The sequence below is a fragment of the Lonchura striata genome, chromosome 3 (genome assembly GCF_050655825.1).
Source record: "Lonchura striata isolate lonStrDom1 chromosome 3, ASM5065582v1, whole genome shotgun sequence".
NCBI classification, from domain to species: domain Eukaryota; kingdom Metazoa; phylum Chordata; class Aves; order Passeriformes; family Estrildidae; genus Lonchura; species Lonchura striata.
In genome coordinates, this window is record NC_140705.1 from 66,960,083 (window position 1) to 66,980,666 (window position 20,584).

The window sequence follows — 20,584 nt, forward strand, 5'->3', positions numbered from 1 at the left end:
TTTCCTATGCAAATTCTTACTTTAAAGTGCTGCAGCATAACCATTCATACTAAAATAATGCTTTTGTAGCATCTTACAAGAGGTATTTAATATTTATGGTGTTGATTTATAAATGCCAGGTAATTGCACAGATCCAGTTGAATAATTGGAGTTGAAGTTCTCAAGTTGGTGACCATGTTCATATTCAAATATTAATTTTGCATCACAAACATAGCCTGACCTGTATGTGTATGTTGATGAATTTATTTGTCACAGATAGAGATTTTTCTTATTAAAAACTCCAATTGGTAAAATGAATTTTTAAAAATCAGAATAATACCAAGAAAATGAAAGGTAATTTAAAAAAAAATTAAAGAGCATCCTGGTAATTTGTTGTGCAGGGCAGCTGTTCAAACATGAACCTATTGAGCCCAGTGTGTGCTGCAGTTTGTGGTGCTTTTCTGTGATTAATTTGTCTCTCTGCCAACTAGACTGTTACTGCATAATCCCTAACTCTTTCTTCTAATCCTATTTACAACACTAAACACAGGCAAACTGCAAGTAACTGATCTAGAAAAATTCCCTCAAGAAATTTCCTCAGAGGTGATTCCTTGACATGCCATCTGTTCTTCTGTCTCCTCCTCTAAATTCTTAAATTTGCATTATAAAGTATAATAGCTGAGAAATGGTGAATATGATCTTAAAGGCCAGGCAGGAGATAAATTTGCTCAGAGAAAGTGCTTTCTGTGATAATTAACTGAAGGGAAACTGTTTCAGAAGGTCAGAATTATGTTCATAAATGCCCAAGCTATAGGGAAATCAATCCATTAGGTTCACATACTAAATTTGGGTTAGAAAACATGACTGTGTAAAACTTGTTGTATATGGCTGTCAAAATGTTTTAGATGTCAATAACAGAAGTTAAAAGCTTGATGATTTCAAGTATTAGCACTAAATAAACCTAAGAAGGCAACCACTTTTGTTGCTCACCTGTTAATTCCATCATGGTAATTTAGGGCTTTTTAGTGGTGTTTTTCTTAATTATTGTTTTGACAGCCACCTTGAGAAAAATAATTATGTCCACCCACATCTTCCAACAAATTCCGCTCAAATCAGTTTCTGGTTCTTGTACTTTTACAGATCTATTAATGATAAAATTCACAACACTGCCAAGCCCATAGTTGGATGGCAGCTGGGACCCTGCTTTCGAGCTTTCAAGCCGAATGCACAGGATACAGCAGGGACTGCAGGCATGACAAGACCTTCAGTATTAATAGATTAGATGCCTTATACCTCATTTTGGTGAAACAAAAACCATGAAACTATAAGTCTACCAGATATAACATTTCTATTCAAGTGTGATGATCTTAAATAGCAAGAAGTCCCAGTGTTACTGTTACATTAATTTTGAGAGTGTCTAAGGTATCTGAGAATATCATCTTGGCAGATTTAGATCCTCTCTTAAAGAACACAGCAGGGATGAAGGACCTTGAGCCGTGGTTTAATACTAAGAATTGTGCAGTGCTCAGGAATATAACCAGGTTCCCCCTTCTTACTTTTTATCTCTGCACACTTTCTTTGTCTGTAAATGAGGCTTAATAGTATTTCACTCTCTGAATGAGTGTTGTAAAGCATAGCAAAGGAATAAAACTGCATAAGCGATTCTGTCGGTGCAGTAATTTCATTACAGTGTGACTGCAGTTTGCAGGTTGGATCCTGCACTCACCTAATACAGGGTATGGCTTGTGATCTCTTGTTACCATGCAGATTTTTTGGAAGAATTGCTTTGTGTGCTGCTCAATACACAGAACAAATAACTAAAGTAACATATGATTTGGATAATAGATTTATGAAATTCCCAATGCCTATTACAAAAATGGTGACCATTGTTTAAAATTCACAAGACTAAAGTTTGATCATGATCCAGTACTATTGAGCTTGGTCACAAGGTTTTCAAAGAGAGTGTTTATGAGATCAAACTTACTGCAGCATGGCACCGGGAGACCCAGTGTCTTTAATTTCTGTAGGAAAGTGTATTCCTCTTCTTGTCCTTCGTCTGTAGTGCAGCAAAATTCTTTGGAAAGTTAATATTTGTGTGCTGACTATAGGTTTGCTCCCAACTGGTTATTTTGTAGGAATTGCAGCCTGTAAATATTAAATAATTTCAGACCTGCCAACCTGAAACCCTGTCCAAATCCTTATGCAGTATTGCAGTGAGTATGATCTCCAAAGCAGCTCTAAGACTGAAAAACCTCCTAAGTTAGTGAGAGTGGTGATAGGTTAGGTTCCATGATACAGAAGGAAAAGCCACTGGACCCATTGCCCCTTCATTTGATGCTCATTTCTTAGGTTTGTGATGTGTGACTAGTAGGGAAAAGGGACTTTGCATTCTTGTTATCCAGAAAAAGGAAGAGAGGGACTGAGAAATTTGATAGATTTGGATGTTTTCCCTCAATATTTTTTGTCTGACCATCCCCCTGCAAGCTGACATTTTGTGAGGTGTTTATCCTTTACACTGGTGATTGTGAGGCCCTGTTGTGGGTGCTAATAACTTGACCAAAATTTAACTCTCAAAGCTGAAATAGCCTGTGAATTATTTCTCTTTCAGACTCAAGCTTAAATGCCAAGCTTAAATACCAGCAATCTTGCCATTTCTCAGAGTAGGTGAGAAAGAACTAGTTGCAAGATTTAATGAGTTTCTCTGTCATATTCTTGAAATCCTTCAGTTCTACTCTGCCTTGAAGCTTGAAGTTGTAGTGGGCAAGAAGGTGGACTCTGAAAATCAGAGAGCAGTGTTTCCTGCCCCTGGAAAATATTATGTGATTTTATTCATGGAGTTTGTTTAGGTTTTTGTTTGCTTTTTCTGAAAATGCTGAAAGGTCTGGCCTCTTTCTTGTTTTGTCACATGCAGTGTGTGCAAAGTTCACATAATTCCCACTCCAGTGTTTCCACACTGAGTATACCTCACATGTTTCACAGAGAACTACTGCAGTTTTTCTCCCACTCATTGTTCCTGCAGGCTAAATTTAACTGATTAGCTTGGTCTGCAATCTGGCTGCACCTGCCTCTAGGTCAGTTAATGGGACAGAAGCTGTGTTACAGCTGTGCTATTTATCCATGAGGCCAGCTTGGCTTTGAAAGTAATCCAGCTGGAGTACATAATCCCCAGATATCTTGCAACATGTGTTTTAGCAGGCCATGTGTATGGATGTGCTAGTACTGTACACTACACACTCTGCTGTGTGACCCAGCAGGTGGCAGCCCAAATGCTGGGGTAGAAGGCAGCAGTGAGTTTTACACTCAGCTGCTCAAATCTCTGTTCAAACAGTGCTGAGCATCTGCTAGAAAGGGTCTCCATGGCAAAAGCAAACCTCCACCAACGGGAGATGCAGCTCCATCCAAGGGCAGCGAGACTGAGTTCTAGTTCCTTACACAAAGTAGCACCAAGTCTGTGTATAGCATTGCCCAAAAAATGCTAATCCCCTTGTCCCCTCCCTACCCTTGCACATAGTTAATGTTGCAGAGTGTGTGCTTTTTGCTACAGGAATCTTCCCTTGCTCTGGTCACAGCTCATGAGGCAGAGAGCTGTAAAATAGTACAGGGAGCTCTGTTGATTTGAAGCTCTGTGCTGAGGTCTTGCTGACTATTTCAACTTCATCTGTGCTATTGGTTGCCATGGGATATTTGAAAAAGATATTTTTGAAAATTCAAGAGAGAGCAGCCTTATTTTTGTCATTTTTAAACTTTGAATATTTGAATTCAATGCTCTGTAGGAGGAGGGCAGGCATCTTTTCTTAAAAGATAAGTAGATTAAATTCTTAAAATGTGTGTTGGCTGTAAAATAAGCACCCTAGACATAACACATAAATCATAATTCTTCCTACTTTTAGAGAGGTTTCTATATTTAGAGTTTCACATTTTTAGTTGAATCTTTGAATGCTATTGTTAGAAGGGTAAAATTAAATTAATCTATCAAAGAACTGGTGTTCAGCCTGTAAGAATGGGTCTACACAACCTCCCTATTCTATGCTGCAAGCAACTAAGTTAAATTTCTTGACATTTATCTCCCATCTGTTTCCCCATAATCGAATATAACCTACTATATGAAAACAGTTTACTTGTAAAAGAAAATACCATCCTAAGGCATGTTTGCAGCAACTTCCAGAATTATTGGCCGTGATACAATGGAACAAAAAAGGAAGTGATATCTCTGAACTAGATCCACAGGATGTCTGCAGGGAGACATAAAATGTGTGTTTACAAAGAGCATCCTTCCCTTTCATTTTTGTGTTCCTTACCTGACTTGGAGACACATGAGTAATCAGTCAATCCCAGAAGATGCACTTGAAGGGGTTAGCACTGCAGGATATGTGCTTTTAAATGCAAATATCGAAAGCAGCTTAAGGAAACCAAAGTAGGTTGCCTAAATTTGAGAGTGTGAACTGAATTAGAGTTTGTGAGCTTTGCAGTTTTAAAACTTGAGTGATCAGGCATTTCTTCTTGCTGCATTGCCATCATATTCTCAGGATACAACCCCAGGCTCTGTGCATGACTATGTTCAATTCACACTGTATTTCATCCATAAAAGTGATGCTACCCAAAAGTTTTGAAACTGGAGTTCTATTGGCACAGATCCCCTTTCTGACCTTGGAGAAACCATTGTACATTATTACATTATTAATATATTTGCAAAACTGGGACAATATTGCTTCTCTGTCTCTTGGAGAATTTTAGATGAAGAAAAATTGCTTATGTATTATTGAAATTGAAGGTTGTAGAAATACCTAAAATAGTCATCTTAGTAGCGTGAAACTGACCAGGCTGGCTTGTGGAAAATGAGCACAGGCTCCTTCCATCTGTGCTGCAAAAAGTTTCAAAACAGGACTATGAAGGAATAATTGCTTCCTGAGAGGTAAATTTTCTCAAGAGAAGGATATCTTATAGCAGGAATACTGTAAGGTTTGCTATGCTTTACTATCCTAAGTGTTTTGCAATAATTAAATTAGAATCTGGGTTAAGGGTGGTGTCATTTTGTTTTCTTGGGAGTCTGAGTACAGTTTCACTGTTCTCTCCTATCCCATCCTTGTTGAACTCAGCTAAGAGAGCTTGTGTTGATCTCACCCTAAGCAGTGTGCAAACCACAAGATGTACCAAATTTATTTGTAAGCCTTGGAAAATCCAATTGATTTCAAAGTTAAATCACTTCATGGCTCAGCTTATCTGTTTCATAGGATCAGCTGTGTCAGAACAATAATGAAAAGTTTCAATGGTATATATTACATGTTTACCAAAGTCAAACTTTAGTTGAGCTCTTGGATTAGGGGGAGAAGAACTAACTGATCTGAACTATGTCTAAGAATGGGATCCTAGATTAATTTAGGATTATTTTGTGACATGAGAGAGTCTGAGCACCAATAGAAGAAATAATGAAATAAAAGCTTACAGCTAGCTGTCTATGACCATAAAGTGCTTAAGGCCTTTTGAGTGATCTTGCTCCAGACTGAATGAGGATACAGTGAACTGGCTGCACTACATATTGCTGGCCAATGTTGGTTTTCTCAGCACAAGAATGTGTAATTCCATTCAGCATTTTTATCAAAAATATGCATGTAAATGGGATGCTGAAAAAATAAATTAAATTATAATTACGAAAACAAATGCTTTTCCAATGTATGCATGATTTCTGATTAACAAAATTAGAATTATACAGTTTAGGATATAGTAGGACTCAGAGATTCATGTAGATAGCAAGAATATAAATGATTAGTTTTTGAAGGAATGTCAAAAAGCAGTCAGTTTATAAGTAATATAAGCCCTTGTGGTTCAGCCAAAATGAAGTGTCAGTTTAATTCCAGCTAAATCTGAAGTCTTCCTGCAGGCATGTTACCATACATAAGTAATGAAGGATTTCCTATCTGTCCCATGAAGAGCCTTCTAAAAATTGCTTCCCTAGGAGGATTGATTGCCTTGAGACAGTATGCCAGAATGCTGATCCCAACATAAAATCACTCAGCTTTTTCTTATTTTAGCATGTCTTGATGAAAACTTCAGTTACTTAATTTCTTTTTTAAGAGCAAGGGAGAATGAGGGCAATTCATTAGTGGCTAGCCTGAACTGGAAGTCAAGATGCTGTGTTGTGCCCTAGGTTCTGGTTAGCAGTAGAAGACTTGAAGAAGAGGCCTATCCGTGAAGTTCCTGCTCGCGTCCAAGAAATCTGGCAAGAATTTCTTGCTCCAGGTGCACCCAGTGCCATCAACCTAGATTCAAAAAGTTATGACAAAACCACTCAGAACGTGAAGGAACCTGGAAGATACACATTTGAAGATGCACAGGTCAGTTTGCAATCATGTTTATGGATGTCTGAAGTGGAATATCATCTAGTGAAATCTATGCAAAAATGAGATGTATTTGGGAATTAAATGATAATGCCCTGTTTCCTAAAATGCCATTTTGGCAATGCAAATGTGTAACCTTCTTTCTTTCATGAGGTATATGAAGTTCATGAAACTTCTGTGCTTGATATAGAGTTTTCAGGTGGACTTTGAATAAAGGAAAACATGTAGTGAAGAAAAAATGAAGTACTTCTGTATTAAATCTAACACTTCATGTGACTTATAACAATATTTAATCTCTGAAGACTTCTGAGAAAAGCAATAGAAAATAATTGGATTCACAGTAAAAGTAGCAGAGCTAGTATCATCCTCCATTTCATCAGCAGCCCAGTGATGAAAATTTAATTATTAATGCAAAGTGAAATGGTGTCAAAAGGAGAGATTGAGATCATATCCCTGCAGAATTTCCTACAGCTTGATTATTAGGTCATCATCTTGGGACTCAGGAGATGCCGCTACAGGCCCCGTGAAGGAGAGAATGGAATTGAACTGAGGCTTTCTTCTTTTTGGGAGAATGCCTCTGCCCTAAATATGAAGGGGAATAATTTTACCTCCTTTTAATTTTTCCATTATGAGAATAACAACCTGTGAAGAAACAATAACGTTTTCAGTAGACCCTGTGTCATAGTCACTGTTTTGAAGTACTTTGCATTAAACCAAACATAAAATTTTTGCTTGCATCTGCTGACCCCTGGAGATTTAAGAATGCAGTGTATAGAAAAGACATAAATGGAAAAAGTAAACAGTAGAGCAAGATTAAAGGTTTTTAAAAAATGTGTCTTTGCAGTTGAGTGAATAATTGACATTTAAATTCCTTGACAGTATCCTTTTATATATATATATATATATATATATATATGTATATATATATATATATATATAAAAAATAAGTGTAAAATTTCAATACCCTTTTACTGCCAGATCTCTCTTGTAATTTTGTCCTTCATTTATGAAAGGCATTTATGGAGTATTCAGTATTTATGTAAGCAGGACTTTGCTTCCTGCAGAGGACCTCTGCTTACTTCATCCAATTCAGCACAAAACCTTAAACCCAGTAGCCTCAGTTTCTCTGGAAAAGGGACAGGCTGCACCTGCTGTGCTCATGTTGAAGCTTTAGGATCTTTAAAGTGTCCCATCTGAGGTAGAGGGTTTTTTCGGGAGTAGGGCTCTGACTCTGCAACAAGCTTTTTTTGGCCTGCCAGCTGGGAAGGAGACCACTGGTGTGCCATTCTGGCAGCTGGTGGGTCATTTAATTGTGATTAAAAATGTATGAAAAGCATTTCTGGACTGGAAATATAGAAAGATGAAGCTCCATGTAAAATCTAGATACATAAGTAAAATAGGACACATAAGTAAAAATAGCCTGATTGTGCTAAATATGTGCATTAACGTGTCCTGGCTAATGTGTACATTAACAATACTAATACAGCCCAAATTATTCTTGCTTTTACAGGCATATTTCTTGTACAGAAATAAAATTTTAATGCCTGTCACCTCACCTCTTTCTGCTCTCTGTTGACTTCATTGCCTGCTTTCACAGACACTGAATGAAAAAACCTTCCCAAATAAAAAAGTCTAAGTCCTGATTAGACATCAGAATTTCTCTGCTTACTATAAGATATACAAAGACATGTAGAATAATTTATATGGTTTCTAATACAGCAAAAAATAAACATCAGTTCTAATTTTAGCTTTAATTTTCAGACAAGGTGGAGAGTTTTGGAGTTTTTTTGTTTGTTTTAGGTTTTTTTATGTTACTAATTTTATACACTACCAAGCTGATAAACAGTATTTTCTTTCCAGTTTGTTTGTTGTTTCCCAATTACTGTGCTACAGGTTTCCTACAGTAAAAAATAGAATTTGAGTAAAACAAAAACTCCATGAAAATAGCTAACCATAGAATAGCTAATGATTCAGGATTTTTTAAGAATGTTTTTGAGAGAATTTTCTGTTCTGGCTGCTTTTTCTACAAATCTTATCTCTAGCATATAATCAGAACTAGAATTATCAAGTGTTCTACATCACAGATTTATTTTATTTTTTAGAAATTAGAACATTCCAGAATTAAAAGCTTTTTAAGCTTCTTTTGTAATTTATTTTCTGAATAAAGGTTTCCAAATTTTCATATGCCTCTGAAGAATTAATTTCTTAAAAAATTAGATTAGCCTGGAACTATTTTTCAATTTACATATGTAATTTCATTTTTATATTGTTAGCTGGACAGCAGACTAAACAACTGTCAAAGGATGAATTTAAAACCTAGTATCTCTTCCTAGTACCTCTGACATCACAAGATGTCTTCAGAAACTAATTCAGAAAATCTGATGAGGAAGGACCCACAGCACTTAATTTCATTGCTTACCTAAACTAACTAATGTAAGGGAGGTTTGAAATTGGACCTGAAGCTAGGACTCAGTTATCAATTCTTAGAAAATAATTTTGCACTGGAAAATTTGGTCAATAAATTAAAGAAAGGTGTGGGATAAGAAATGGGTGGGATTTCGGCTTTAAGAATAGAAAGTAATTCAGAACTGAGTTGCTCTGAAATTCAGCTGAATAGAGCTGAAACCTGCTTATCCTATAATACTTCCCATTCACAGTAGTGCTAGCTGGTGTATGTTCCATGGCCAAAACATGTGGCTGCCTCCCATTTTCTGTGTGTCCTCTTATGTGGCAGTAACAGCCCCTCCCTTCCTTTTCAGGAGCACATTTACAAACTGATGAAAAGTGATTCTTATCCTCGTTTTATACGATCCAGTGCCTACCAGGAGCTGCTACAGGCCAAGAAAAAGGTATTGGTCCATCTTGCCTTTGTCTTGCCACTGTGCAAAGCAGTGGTTATGTTTGCAACAATACTCAGTCTTCTCTCCCCTGTGCCAGTGCAACTGGATATCTGGTAGGTGACCAGCTTGGCGTTTTTGGAGGGTCACATACACACAGGAATTCAATATACATATATGTGTATATATCCTGCATGCGGGCATGTTTCAATAAGTTAATCTAGCAAAACTTATTTTTATTTTTACATCCCATATTGTACTGTTTTCTCTGTTATGAAGCACCTTAAATTGCAAAGTGCTTTACAAATACATTAAAAAAAATAAAATAAAATCCCAGAAGAATAGTCTTTCATGTTTGCAAGTTTGCTTATGTAACATTTGTTGTTCTCTTTATTCCACCTATGAAAGCTACAGAATGTATTTAGAAACAATCTTATTCATATGAATAACTTCTAACTTCAACTATAAATACAGGGGCTTCCCAATTTTGTTTCTTTCCCTATTACTACATGAATAGTTTTGAGTAGGCTAGGAATCTGACTTGAAAGACTGATCATGTCACACTTCGGCAAACAGAAGTTCATGTCTTGGTATGTAACATTTTCTTAGAAAAATTCAGCTTATGGAATGGGTTCTGAATAGCCACAGCCCAGAGTATGTGGAGCAGCCTGTACAATGCAGATTTTCATGATGATAAATAATTCTATTAGTGGGCTCTAAACAGTAATCTCCTAGAATCAGCTGGGAGCCCTGTGCCTTGCAAAATCAGGGCCCCGATTGTTACTGGAACAAGGTAGTTATTAACACCGTAGCCTTCTATTGTTAATAATGACAACCTAAAATTATATGAAAGTGCTGTGTGATTTTGTTTTTTGTTCAAACGTTGATTTCTGAAGATCCAATATAGAGAGAGATGTTGAAAGTACCAGAAAGCTTCAACTGTCCGTGTGAAGTCCTTAAGTTTGTGAATGTCAGTTCATTAACACAATATGTGCACTTCATTATTTCTTTTTACTTTCAGTTTTTCTTTAAATTCAAACCAGTTTGATCCCCATGAAAAATTACTTTTGTCTAGTACTATATCTGTTTTGCCCATCCCCTGTTTTGCCAAGTCCCATTACAGCCTCATACCTGTGTTTGCTTCCTGATTTCTACAAACTTTGTTTTGCAGTCCATTGTTACATCAAACCTCCTTTTCTACTCCATTGTCTTGCTTTTCTTTTCCCCCTCCTTTTTCTTTTTGTTTCTTTTGTTTTGTTTATTTCAAATTTAAGTTGGAAAACACTCTGGATCGTCGAACATCTTTTGAGAAATTCACACGCAATGTGGTAAGTTTGTTGCCTCGGAAGACTAGTAAGCCTGATGGGACATCCTTCTCCCCTTCCCCTCACTGATCCCTACTTTCCCTTTTGCTTCTCTAACTTGGTGGTTAAAAGTGTATTCATCACAGCTTGTGAATTTTCCTGGGAATGACAGCTTTATAATGTGCTTTCATTACAACCCCTCCTCCCTAGTCCCTTTCCCACTGATCTCAACACATGGAGGAATGGACATTTGGGAGCCATGCTTTTTGCATTAGGAAGCATGAAATTAGTCACTTTCCCCGCCCCCCCTATAATTTTAGTAAAGAATCTGTTAAAACATGCTGGATGTTGTTTCTTTTTCTGGTGCCTTCTTAAATACTAAGTCTAAAACAGTTGAATACTTTGGATTTCCATCCTGTCTTCCTTTTATTTTACTAAAAAATACTTTGTCCCTGTTTTTTCATTTTGGCGCAGGGAAAAAAAAACAATAATAATTTTACCATCTTCCTTAATGTCTCACAGCTTCTACAGGAGGAAAGAATTCATGCTGTTTATATGCAAGGGTTTGATTTGGATTCATTTTCATAATGGACTAAAAGAATTGATTTTTTTCTTATACTATATAACTTTTGAAAGCTATTTCTCAAAGGCAAAAAAAAAAAAAAAAGAAGGCTGGTAGATTTTGTGTGGGCGTTCTTTTGCCAGCTGCCAAAATATCCACTGATTTTGTGATACTTGGGATTCTTTTTACTTATCCAGTTTCTTTGGGATTTTTTTTCTTTTACATTGTGAAAGTTCCAACTAAAGAATTCAACGCATTTATTTTTGTAGGGCAGAAACATCCCTATTTTTCCATGCCATAAAAACTGTACACCAACACTGAGGGCGAGCACTAACCTGTTATGAAAAGAGGTAGAAAGATCTTGGATTATACTCGAGTTTGTCTGCATTGTCTGTTGAATTGTGCAGGTGACGCTGCTCTGTGTGTGTGTGTGTGTGCGTCAGTGGCTTTTTCTGTGACCTGGTTAGTGGAGCTGTGTGTGTTGAAATGAACAATATGAGAGCTTTCAGCAAAGATCATGGTTTTTGTTTTTTTAGTTTCTAGGCAAGGAGAAGCAGTTGTCAGAAACTGTCTCCCCTGTAATGAGGCTCAAGAGTATTGCCTCAAGTATTTAAAAAATACAAATATACTTTCCAGTAATCAAAAAAAAAAAAAAAAAAGAAAAAGAAAAAAACACAGTGAAAGTTTTGTGAGGCTGTGGGAATATCTCACTTTTAAAAACAAAACAGTAATCCTTTAACTACTTTCTTATAGGTAAAGGCTTCCTGTAATATGCTTTGAATCCACTGTAATCAGGAAGAAATTTGGATTCAATGGGACAAAGTCAGTAAAGGACACTAAAAGTAAATAAACAGTCACAAAGGAAACTATCCCAATGTTTGAAACAAAAACCCCTATGTTTTGCATGGTGGTGTTGCCATAGCATGTTGCAGTGTGATTTGTGTGTTGTCTAAACAGGTTGGATCTATAAAACAACATTGTACATGATAGCACCATACATGATAATTCTGTTATAATTCAGCAGGAAGTTCTATATTAACAAAAAGTCTGTAAAAGAGAGTGCACAGAGTGGGTAACACATACAGACCTTTGCAGGCCAGACTTTTCCCCAGTCACAGTGCCTGGCAAGCTGCAATGCTGCATTTATTCAAGGTGTTTTGAGTAGCCCAGGGGTCAGGAATTGGCTATGGTAAACATTGTGCAAACAGGTGACCATGAGGGGGGAAATAGCAAGCTGCAGGTAGAGGGGTTGGGAATACAGCCCAGAAAAGGAAAATGGGAAGACAAGACTGGGAGATGCTGAAAACCCTCCCAGAGCAGCCTTACAGATAAATCAGCAGTTCTGAGCACAAATGCTGGAGCACTGTGCCCTGCAGCTGTGCCTGATTTTCCTCCTGCTAATCTCAGGGCAGAGGTACCAGAATAGCAGCATGCCAGAGATGCAAAGCAGACCCAATAAACCATCTGAAAACTAGAAATGGAAAAGAGCAGTTCTGGACATTAGGTAGTTTGGTAGAAGAGGGGGGATTTTTTTTTTTTTTCTTTTTCACAGAGCAAACTCTGAAATAAAATCTGTAGTTTTGCTTTTGTTCCAACTACTGCCTGTTAACCTGGGTGGAGTCTGTCAAGTCAGGTGACGTATGAAAGAAAAACAAATCACTGCTAGATCTATAATCTCTTTTAGACTGACAGCTGTGAGGCTTGCAAATTAATCCAGAATACCAGGATGCTCAAATGCAAACCTTTTTCCAAGATGACTGAATTCATGTTGCCCACTTCCTCAGGATCTCTTTCCGCCAGACATCCTTCTTCTTCCACTCTTGTTCTTGGTTGTGATGAGTTTATAAAATGTAATTGTCTATCTTAGTACAGTGGTTCCAACCAGCAGGGATGAGGGAAACATTTCTCAGAATATTCTACAGTGTACTGATTAACTTGATCAACTGCAAAGAGAAGAAACTGTGGAATAGATCTGTTCTACTGATTAATACAGAAGATAGGTGAAAAGGGTCTTCTACAACCTGGATAAATCATCTCTGATTTAGTGAGATGAAAATTACAGTTTCTCTTCTCTGATGTTTTGCAATATTTAGACCATTTTTCACTGGATATTTTCCTCAGTTATATCAAAGTGGGCTTGTAGTAAACTAAATTAGACCTCAATTTTTTCCAATTGAATGTTTAATAAAAACACAGTAACCTTGGCTGTGTCTAGGGACTCAGTCTGAACAGATAGACTTGTAATTCATTATCTGATTTGTTGACTCTAGGAGGCTCCTGATCAATGTTATAAGAAATTGGGTTATACTTGCTACAGAAAGCATTTGTTAAACTAGAAACTTTGTAGAGGGCAATTACTCTGTACTATTTCACGAATTACATGGAAATAACCTACTACAATGAGTCATTATTTTAGTCTGATGGAGGAAAAAATAGAATTGGAGATATACACTAGGCTGAGCTCTGCATTTCAGTGATATAGAAGGGTTTTCTTTCCAGAATATTTTCAGTAAGCTGGTGCAGTTCATGAAAGGCCTAAATGCTCAGTTTAAACACTGACTAATTAGCTGCTCTGTAGATTTTTATAGTGCAAAATTGCTAATGACTTCAGCAGTCTGGAGCAGAAAATATGGTTAGCCTTAGAAACAGGTCTGCATTCACATAAAATATACAGAAGTAGTAGCAAGCTGGCATTTGCTATATGTAATATTTATTAATGAACACTTTATAGTTTGTATCTGAGTAGTAGCCCCAGCTATCCTTGGTCTGCTTCACTTACACTTCTGGGTACTGTGTAAAAATACAGAGCACAGACACTGCAGCCCTACTGGAATGAAGCCATCGGATAAGTGAATTCCATGGAGCAACACGGGCAGGGATGTGTGTCACAGCTTTGAGCCAGAGCTCAGACAGTGATGCTGCTCTGGGCTCCCCCCTGCCTAGCTCAGCCCCTCAGCTTCCTCTTTGAGACTAATAGAAGTCCAGTCACCTGCAGCTCCCCAAGGGACTAGGGAAGTTAAAGATCTAAGTGATGGAGCAGGAGGATCTCATTGCAGGCTGAAGTAGTAGAGAGACTGAAATAAGCAGTTTCTGTGGCACTTAAAAACTCAAATTCTTTTGAAGAATTCACATGGGGAAGAAAACTATAAAAAAAAATTAAAAATTAAAACCTAAAAATCTCAGCAAATTTACCTCAAGGGCTAATATCTAAATTACAGAGGGGAAAAAGTAAGTGAATATATACTGGTAATGTTGATGGGAGCAAAGAGGTTCTTTAAGGAACAATTTTGTCTGTAATTTCTCATGCGCATGCAGGACTTGTGACATTGGCAGACTGAGCAGGACTTTGTGAGCCCCAGCCTGGTGCTTAGCTTTGATTACTGGTCTGGAACCCTCGAGACAAAGGGACCTTCTTTACAGGGGGAATGAGTTAATTTAATTTCCACCCCATGCAAATTTTATTGTCCCACAGAAACAAAGTTAATGAGGCAAGAAGGAGTCGCCTCCCTCCTTAGAGCTGTGGGGGGAGCCACTCCATCCTCATGTGTTGATGCCATGACTCCAGACACCACCATCAGTGTTAGCATTTCATCTGTCACAGCACAGTTATACAGAAAACAAAACAAAAAAAAGAGGTGCTTGTATATTTGTGAGGTCTTAGGGAAATAAGGGAAATACAGCCAAAACTAGACACAGTTCAGTTCATATATTAAACTAGAAAGCTATCAAACTATAATTATCTCCACTCATAACCCCATAAACAAGACCCCATTTAATAATTCTGAGTTTGAAACCATTGTATCTTATATTACCCATATCCTTTCTCCACTTCTTAAGTCTTCTCCCATTTACCTGGAAGGACTTCCTGACCAGAGTCCTTTGATATTTTTTTCCCCTCCAAACCAGCAACAATAGACTGTTTCATGCATGAGATTTGAATGCAAAGGCCGTTGAACAGAGCACATTTTCACCGAGTTTCAATCCAATGTCACGTAACATGACATTGTGAATTACAGCCTAGAAATGGAAATTAAAACTCATAAAAGTAGCTTCCTCACTTATTATCAGTGGGTCATAGACTTTCTAGATGTTTGAACAAGAGTAATCTCTTTTCATGTTAAAATCTATCTCTTTATAGAGGAACAAAGCACATAAATAATTTAATCTGTTAATTAATAAATTTTACTTGAATTTTACTTTACCTATGAATAGGTAAAACTTGTGTACCCTACTGTACCAGACCAAAAGCCCATCTAGTTCTGAAACCCTGCCAAGGGCTACATTTTTCTCAAGTATAGCATTACCCAAGAAATTCAATGCTGTTTCAGCTGTGGAATCTCATTTTGAATTTACGAACAAGTTATTTCCAAAATTTAAACAAAAAAATAGTTAAAAGAAGTATAAATCACAAAGCTACTTTTTTGACAAATACAAAACAAGAATGAAAATAATAATTAATTGTAGAAATTAAGGCCTTCTCCATTTCAGGAAGAGATGTCATATTCATATTTGAATAAAAATAAAAAATTAATAATTTAAACTTTTATTTTGCCCTACTACTTAGTAAAAATTCCTAGTTTAAGGAGATTTTTAAAGAGCTATGCCCACAGAGGAAAATTATAAAGGACATGCCAATGGGGAATGGCCTCCCTGTGCTGTTCTGCAGTGACTGGAGCTAAGCTGCTGTGCTCTGTCCTGGAAGAGAGGAGCTTAGGAGTAACACTTGCACAACCAGGTTCATCCAAGTGAGGAGGCAGCACAGACTAGTCAGGTACTGGGCCAATGTCTTCCATTTTCCAGCTGACAAAATTTTACCTGATTCTTAGGCTTTTTGCATGAATGAGAACTGCAGAGAGGGATGGAAACTCAAAGAGTCAGGCCCAGGACAAATATATTAAAATTATTTTTCTTGTGCCTAAGTCCCTTGGAATCTACATTTCAGATGGTTATTCAAATTCAAATTACCCCATCTAGCAAGAGGTTTTAGGTTAATCACAAATGAGAGTAGCTCATCAGTAAATGCAAAGTGCAAAAGGAGAAAGAAATGGATGTTCCTGGATTTGGAGTGAGCCCAAACAGGAATGCAGTTCTTCAGCCACTGCCTCCCGCTTCAGATCATTGCAGGAAACAGTACAGTCCTAATGAGAAAGGAACAAAAGGTGCAAATCTCAGCCAGAGGCAGAAGGATTTCCCTGCACATGTAACTACTTAGCACTGCAGCTGTGCTGACAACTTGTGCCTCAAATTCAATAGATATTAGCCTTGTCCCCTTCCTCACATCTGAAAGAGAAATTCACCTGCACAGATGGTTGGCAGCAGCATCCTGTGCTGCTGTGGAAGCTGAAGCAGAATTCTGAACCCCAGAGCAGTGCTGAAGCGATGCCCTCGTGCTGGTAGAGCAAGGGCTGTCTCACCATGGAAAGGGATTTACTGCTTCTCCTGTGTCTCTCCAGATGTGCTCCTCTCAGGGGCTGTTTGCACGCCAGCTCTGTGTGTAGTGCCCTGCAATGTCACTTGGAAGCTTCTCCTGCTGATCTGGCTGAGCTGACAGTGTGCTGCAGGTGTTCCACACGTGAGCAGATGGGGAACACTGAGACCAAGGAGGGCTGCTTCTCACTCCACATCTCATTTTGCTCACAGTGGGACAGCTCCCTCTCCTTCCCCATCTGATGCATGGAGTTCTCTTTTCTAGTGCTACCAGTACAGGTCCTGGGGAGTAGCACCTGCACTGGCAATAAAGAAACTTTGAAAAAGGAACAGTTGAAATTGCTTAAGCAGAAAGGAAGATAATTAATCTTCTAAAAAGAAAAAAGACGTGATCTTTACCATACATTTCAACTCCAACACCTGTAGACATTTCATATTGATTTCTTTTAAGCTACATATGTATGGAGGTTGTTGCTGACCTTTTTCCTGGATTATTTGAGGTATTAATGTCATGCTGCATAAATCGATCAGTCAGCACAACTGTATTTAGTAGCATCTGTGTATAGCTTTATAATTTTGCCCCCTAAATTTTCTAGAAGTAAAGCTGAAAACTCAATGTCAGGCAGTTAGTATGTTCAAATAGGGACTGAATGCTGAGGCCGACCGATTTTGTACTTTTAGATATACTTGTGCACTCCAGCTGCTGTGCTGCCTTCTCATACTCTGACTCCCTTGTCAGGGTATGTGTGCAGGGTTGGTATCTGCATTATTAGTAAAATTCTTAAATAGTTACAACTGTTATGTCCAAAGTGCACTAATACAGCCAAAAAAAAATCCAAATCATCTTTAGAATTTAGCCATATGCTTCTAAATGTTGATGGCAAGAATATATATTGAAAATATTAATGATTTCCTTTTCATTATTCAGATCTAATAAGAAGAGGTGATAATTCTATATCTGGGGCTGTGTATTAAAAGTTTATTTTCCTAATCAGAGGACTTAATATGATTCAGAATAAGCATTTAAGAAGATATCTTAAGGAGGGTGTATCTTCTAAGCTGTCACTTTTCCAACTTTGTGATAAATTAGAAAAATATTAAGGCATGGAAAAAGAAATTTTGTTGTTGCTGTTGTTGTTCAGATGGAGGTTTTTCCGAGGCAGGGAGGGGAGTTGAAGGAGGGGACCATTCAGAGAGTTCCTGATCACTGTATGACTTTATATATCCAAATATATTAATAATTTAAATATCCAAAGATCAGCAGTATCCAGGGAGCAGGTTATGTGGAACACAGAAAAAATTTTTCATGACATCTCACTGTGTCTCTAGGGGAAAATTCAAATAATATGAAGAAAATTATCACACAAGTCAGATCAACTAATAACTACTTTTTGGCCTGGTTTTATGTCAGGACTTCCTCTTTTATGTGATAACATAATTAATTCCTGAGGTGCTAGGATTTGTTTATGGTCCATCTAGAAATTCTGGAAATTTTGAAACTCCTATATAGTTGTTGCAAATAATAATAAAAACTTATTTCATTGATTTTATACCACAATAAGCATTTATGCAGCTTTCCAGTGTAGTATTGAGCAAATTGTAACTAATTGAGAACTCCTGGTTTTAATACTTTTTAATTAAGTGGGTTATGCAGTTCAGTACTAAAGGGAACTCATACATGTTTACAGAAAGTAGCCAGACTTTTTCATCTGTGAACTTATATGCAAATAACCTAATGAAAAGCAAAGATAAGCACATGTTCAATATTTTCTGAGACTATGTCTAGCACCAAAAGTCCTGAATTGTCTAACAAAATAGTCAAAACATTAATCTCAGAAATGCTTTTAATGCTTTAAATTGTATTCCAAGGCCACGCTGCTGTTGAGGCTTTTTTGACTGTTTAAAAAGAAAAGAAGTCTTACTATAATAGCTTACCTGCTGCATTAGAGGAATACATAACTCAAGGGTTAGAAAGTATCAAGAAGCTGTGAATTTAATATACATAGAAAGTGGCAGATACAGGGAAGACAGAGTGCCGGAAGGAGACTTTCCATCTTTCAAAGAAGTAGGTAATAATACTGTCAGGGGATATGGGGAACCTGATGTTAACCTGAACCAGTTAACACAACAGCACAAATCATGAGTTCCCTTTCAAATTACGTTGTAGGGGAAGTATTCATCCTAATTTGTTCAACTTGTATTTCACAGTACAAAGAATAAAATAGTTATTCTTTCTTTTATGAAGACCCACTCTGATATATTGCATTTGAGCAAATGCCCAAGACCAACTTACAGATCCTTGTGAGCTTAAATTTAATTGATAATGACAACAGACATTAAATTGTGTAATTCCACTGAGTTATAACACTGCAGATGACTTAAAAATTTATTGATATGGCAGAATAAGTTCATTTACTGCAGGAAATTAACCCTCTCTCCATAGTTACAGTACTTTTTACTTGAAACCAGTTTGATATCTCTGAATTGGGCACTTAAAATGAACAATATAATAAATGTAAGTGTTAATATCTAACTGGTGAGTTAGAGCCATTTTCTGTTTAATGTTTTATGATATATTTGTGTTACATTGTCAGGGTATGCCTGTGATGTCAGCTTGCTGTGCCAGCTCTGCCTGCATTGGATCAGAGCCACAGTAGGATGGCACTTGGAAAGCTAACTCTTTTCATGTGGCCATAGGAGAGCTAATCCTGTTCTGTGGTTTCTGTCTGGCTCAGATAAAGCTCAAATCTTCCTGAAATATACCAGAGTGACATACCTTGCACCATCTTCATACTGTAGACCTAGCTCTTTTGGGACAGTCATTACACCTTATGAAAAGAACTTGTTAAACGATTAAAATCACATCCTTGCAAAAGGAGGAATGATGAGGAAAACAACAATATGGAAATCCAACACCTTCAAAGCAGTGTTATGCAGTCACATGTAATATGCCTGACCAATGCTCCTTGTAAATAGTAATTATGGTCTTAACAAACCTATAGCTGTGTTCATGGAAAAGCTGCTTTCCTACCTGTATGCATCCTGCCCCTTACTTTCTTACCTTAACTTGAAAGTAGCTTTTTTGTCCCTGTGACAGAGTTTGCACATTCATCTTTGCAGCACAATGCACTCCTGCTTGTGATAGCCTTCAAGTTCTGGGTGTGACTGACAGCAAAAACTTCAGCATCAGTTTCTCATCAGCCAAAACCAATCTTGTTCAAAAATGGCCTTTAAATTTGCTGGCTTGTTCTGTGAAACAATCTGGCTGGCTGGCAGTGCAGGTGTTTAAGTGTAAGGACTTCCTGTGGTTTAAGATTTGACAGACTCCAGTTGGTGCCCCTAGTTATTTGAGAATGATGTGGCAACACTGAGTGGTTGCTGATGAACAGGTTTGCAGTGATCATGCCTCTGTTTTCTGTTTTTGTTTTTTGTTTTTATCTTTTCCTCAGGGGAAATCGCTCACATCAAAGAGGTTAACCAGTCTAGTGCAGTCCTACTAAAAGGATCACCTTGTAGCATGGAAGCAGACTCAAATCATTATACATACTTTGTAGCTCACTGATTGCCTGACTCAGAGGACAGTAGAACAAGATGTTGCATGAGCAAGGACCTGACTTGTTTTCTTTTGTGTATACTAAGGCATTACAGACTCCGAGGGACTCTCTAGCCTTTCGATGCCTCCATTTCGAAAACTGTCTGCTCACTTCCTCCTTCATATCAAGCTGGATCTGTGTCTTTTTATTTTCTGCAAGCTCAAGTACAGTGAAAAAAAAGCTTCTGCTAGGCACAGTTTATTAAAAAAATACATCAATCAAAAACTGGAAGAAATGTAAAAAATGCATATATTAATAAATATACATATGGCATCACATTTATTGCACAATAAATTAGCACAGAAGGTTTCATTTCACTGATGTATTCACATTGAGAAAGAAAGCCTGTGTCTTTGTCTGTTGTCTGTATATTCTCTGTTAATGTTTCTTGCATTTATTTTTATACCATATTTAAAAAAAGAACACCTTTTACTCCAGATGTATTAAAGTTGATCCTTTCTCTGTAAATTTGTGTATGTTTATATTGTTGTTTTATCTTTCATTAAAAGATGCAGAATCTCTTTCCTTTGGGAAGTTTGAGATTTTA

General features: G+C 37.3%; 1 protein-coding gene across 12 annotated transcripts in view; it reads left to right on the forward strand.

Moving 5' to 3' along the window:
• Positions 1 to 20,584, forward strand: part of RGS7 (regulator of G protein signaling 7) — a 275,082-nt gene that overhangs the window by 216,732 nt on the left and 37,766 nt on the right. For 4 of the 12 annotated variants that reach the window (XR_014954280.1, XM_085576739.1, XM_085576740.1 and 1 more), the window contains 2 exons: positions 6,125 to 6,311; positions 9,074 to 9,163. Coding sequence is in view for 11 of the 12 variants with exons in the window: in XM_085576739.1 (XP_085432865.1) it covers positions 6,125 to 6,311; positions 9,074 to 9,163 (277 nt within the window). In the remaining variant the exon portion in view is untranslated. Of the gene's footprint in view, positions 1 to 6,124; positions 6,312 to 9,073; positions 9,164 to 9,251; positions 20,559 to 20,584 lie in introns of those variants that run through there. The other 8 variants (XM_085576745.1, XM_085576746.1, XM_021527043.4 and 5 more) reach the window with 6 other exon arrangements.